This window comes from Sinocyclocheilus grahami, unplaced genomic scaffold, assembly GCF_001515645.1.
Source record: "Sinocyclocheilus grahami isolate Dianchi unplaced genomic scaffold, SAMN03320097.WGS_v1.1 scaffold4730.1, whole genome shotgun sequence".
In the NCBI taxonomy this organism is placed as follows: Eukaryota; Metazoa; Chordata; class Actinopteri; order Cypriniformes; family Cyprinidae; genus Sinocyclocheilus; species Sinocyclocheilus grahami.
In genome coordinates this window covers 2,523-6,390 of record NW_015509615.1, presented here as the reverse complement: position 1 = coordinate 6,390, position 3,868 = coordinate 2,523, and the positions used below count along the sequence as shown (strand labels likewise).

The window sequence follows — 3,868 nt, the reverse complement described above, 5'->3', positions numbered from 1 at the left end:
TTCTTTTTTTTTTTTGGGACGTCACAAGCCGCCTGCCACAAAGAAAACTATTTCGTCCTCAGAATCCATATTTTTATGAATGGTGCGAAACGTAATCCTTACGTCAGAGTTTGTCAAATCATAGTAAATTCGTGTCGTGTGTGACTCCCTCCGTACGATTTTCGGGATAAACTCAATCGTGACATGTGCCAGAGCTCACGATGTTCCGACCTTCAGAATCGCACTGTGTACGCCCGCCTTTAATTAGGCTTTTGTTAAATAAACTACTTTTCTTTGCTACTAGCTGGTCCGTGTTAGCGCTCGTTTATGTTGAAATTTGGAGCCAGTTGTAAGAGTTACTTTTGCTATATTACTTTAATTGTTTTGGTTCAACATACTTATCTTTTGTATTGCCTAAAACTTATACCAGAAAATATTTATTTAGTTTTATTTAGTAACTTTCAACATTTTTTCCTGAATAATCCTGAATAATTTTGACTTGCTTCTTTGGTAACTGATCAAGCAGACTTGCTGGAAGATTATATATCTAAAGAACCCTAATGTCACAATCACCAGCTGGAGTGTCCTTGATAGTCACCAGAGGGCACTCCATCCCAAAATATTGTTACTGCCTCATGAACTACATTTCCCAGGACTCGCTGTCTAGTCCCATCATCACTGATTGCATTCAGTTGTGTCTCATTATCTCATTACCTCTGCCTTTAAAGCCCGGGATACACTGCACGACTTTAGTAATCCTATAAGATCATTAATTTATCACACTGTGTGTCATGGATCGTTTAAACTTGGGTACGACAAGCATGTAGCCCGTACGATGATGACACCTATTGAATCGTAGGCTGCGACACACGTTAGTGCAACGTCATCAGCATGCATTAGTGGTAAACCAATACCGGTACATTAAGATGGATCGTGCTTTGGCAGTTGTGCTTTTCTTGTGTGCTGAAACAAAGAAGATGCGCTGGTGGAAGAGGACAATATGGACCCGCTCATGGCTCTGGAAAAGAGGACAACTTAAGATGCCAGTTTTGCACAGGGAGCTTGGCAGCTGCAGTTCCTCCGCTATCTCCTTCCATGCTGTGTCCTTTTTGGTGCGGTCATAATGGCAGCTAGGGGAAACATCGTACAAACATACCCTCTGCTGCTGCCACAACTCAACAAGAATTTGCTCTTTATGGGTATCCCACATACCTTCTACTATTTTTGCCTCCATGGCATTGAAATTTTAGTGTGGATGGTCGCGTGGATCAATATGTCCTTTCATGTTGCAATTTCATTGGCTGCTGAGTAGACTCAGGTCGTTGCAGCAAACGCGCTGTGCGTTGATCATGTTGAATTTCTGACACTGTCAGAAAACTATCATAGGCTTTCTTTGGTCGCAAGACTGGGAAAACGCCCGTCTTCGAACCTCTCTCACTGTATGACATAGGACCACCGATTAAGAGCCACGATCACAGAAATCGCCACGATTGCTTCACGATGGCAATCTTTCGTCTGGGACAGCCAAAAATCGTGCAGTGTATCCCGGGCTTATCAGTCACTGTCAGGAAAGTCTTGCTGTAGGTCACTCTGCAATTCTAAACGTTTCCGTTTTACATGTCTCTTGGTTTTTGATTCCCTGCCTGTGTTTATTGCCCTGTTATTGTTTGGTTGATTGTCTGTGTATGACCTTTTGCTTGTTTCTGGATTACATCTTTTGATTACCCTTTAATAAATATTGGATTTGGATCTTCAGCTTTCATGTCTCCGTGCAGTTTGTGACTCTTAACATGTCTTCTAAGTAAAGAGCAATGGCTGAATTTAAGTTTCAGAGGAGATGTACTCCTTTATTTTATACCACAACAGACACTGAGCAGGACACGTCCCCCTCAATTATACAGCAAATTCTCCCCCCACTAATTCATATTATTCATGCTACTCTGCTGCACTCCATTACACACTGTAAGGGAAACAGGTCAATTTAGCTCAAAGGGAATAATTTAATTTTTTTATGGGATGTCAATTCGAAGAGCTTGTGATCACTATCACATGTTTCCATGTGACGGTCACGCTGTGCATGTCTTTTGACCATTATTCTTGATAACTTGCCCCCAAAATGGACAATCTCCTTGGAATTGTCAATAAGTGTTCTTTTGTTTTAATGTTGAAAGCTGTTCTGTGAAAGAGTTTGTTAGCCTTGCTTCAGACTGGCTAGGGTCCGATTTATGACATCCTGTTGTCTTTGACCTCTGTGGAATTTGGACTCCTCGTGCCTCAACCATGTTTTGCCCAAATCTTAGATTGTCTGATTTGGTCTGATATCCTACAACGCCTATTGGCTTTTTGTTTGGATGACAAACAAAACTTTTTTTTTTATGCTGGTCTGCCGCAGCTGTCTAACAGCGCTTATCAAGTACAAAATGATTAAGATGACCAGTGGACCCAAACTCTCAGCGCTTGCATGAGATGGAGTTTGTGTGGAGCAGAATTTACTGTGAACCAAGCCACTCGGAGATACTGAAAACACTGGATCAAGAGCTGCTTGCATGTAAATTAACATACTGCTGCGCTTTGTATTTATATCAAATTACATCACAAGCTTTACAGTTTGATAAACACACTGAATATTGTGATAATTTATTTGATTGAAAACCATTTACCTCAGTATCTCTAGCTGACAGTTTGGACTCTTCAGTCCATCAGAAAGCAGCTTCACTCCTGAATCCTGCAGGTCATTGTTATTCAGGTCCAGCTCTCTCAGGACAGAGTTTGAGGATTGTAGAGCTGAAGACACACTCTCACAGGACTGAGCAGTGAGATTACATCCATATAGCCTGTGAAAAGAACAAAACAAACAGTAATATACTGTATACAGTTACATCACAAGCTTTACAAATTAATAAACACTATATATTTTGTTAATTTATTTGATTGAAACCCATTAACCTCAGTACTAGGGGTGTAACGATCCATCGATATGGATTGATACATCGATTAAATGATGTATCGATGCCACATGTAAAATATAGATATCTGTAGTATAAATAGGCACCTTATTTTGACACTGTCCACATTTTCACCGATGTCCGTCTATGCATTACCGCCAATGCTTGTATTCTCGTTCTAACTCACGTGTCGGGATGATTAGACTGTGTGAAGAGCGAGCTTAAAAGACGCTTGGGATAGTTGACGGAATTGTTGAGCGCTTGTGAGAAGTTTTCAGCGCACAGCGACACGCACACATTCAAAGCGCACGCATACAGACAAACGCATTGACAGCACGCTAATACTTGAGCTCTCTTCCGCTTTTTTGTGCATGGATGAACAAATACAGACCAAATTACATCAACATGTGTACCTTGGCAAATATCCTAGTAAACATAGTCGGTTAGTCTTAACGTAAACCGTTGAGAAAGAAAACGCATGTGTATCAGTATATTGGAAAACTTCTGTCAAAGAAAAAAATCTTTTACTGATTTTGACTGAACAACTTTTATAAGGATTAATCTATATTTAATATATACAGTGAAGACTATGCAGTGTTATTTTACATTTGATTATTACATTCTGTACCTGAAAATTTCTTTCAGATCTACCTGAATAACCTGAAAAGCACTTTATTTAATTTGCGTCTTTGTTATATTGTTTTTATTTTCTGCTATTGCTTGTAATTTGGTTATCTGTAGAAAAGGTTTTTAGCACTGAGCCCATAGTAGCAGCCAAAAAAAGTCACAAATAAAGTTAACAGTTTTATTTTAGATTTTTTTAAATGTATTTTTCTACATTAATATATTTTTTCCTACAACTGGAGTACCTCTTTTGTATCGTTTCCTAATGAGCATTTACATTATTTTACACATTGCATATTTTAGCACAAAAACCTGAAAGA

At 39.2% G+C, this 3,868-nt stretch overlaps 1 protein-coding gene across 1 annotated transcript in view; it reads right to left on the bottom strand.

The window, feature by feature from the left end:
* LOC107576964 (stonustoxin subunit alpha-like) overlaps positions 1–2,813 on the bottom strand; it is a gene marked incomplete at its 5' end in the record, with an annotated part of 10,290 nt that extends 7,477 nt beyond the window's left edge. The window contains one exon of the mRNA XM_016263083.1: positions 2,640–2,813. Within this exon, the coding sequence (XP_016118569.1) occupies positions 2,640–2,813 (174 nt within the window). The remainder of the gene's footprint in view (positions 1–2,639) is intronic.
* Between the last annotated feature and the right edge of the window lie 1,055 nt (positions 2,814–3,868).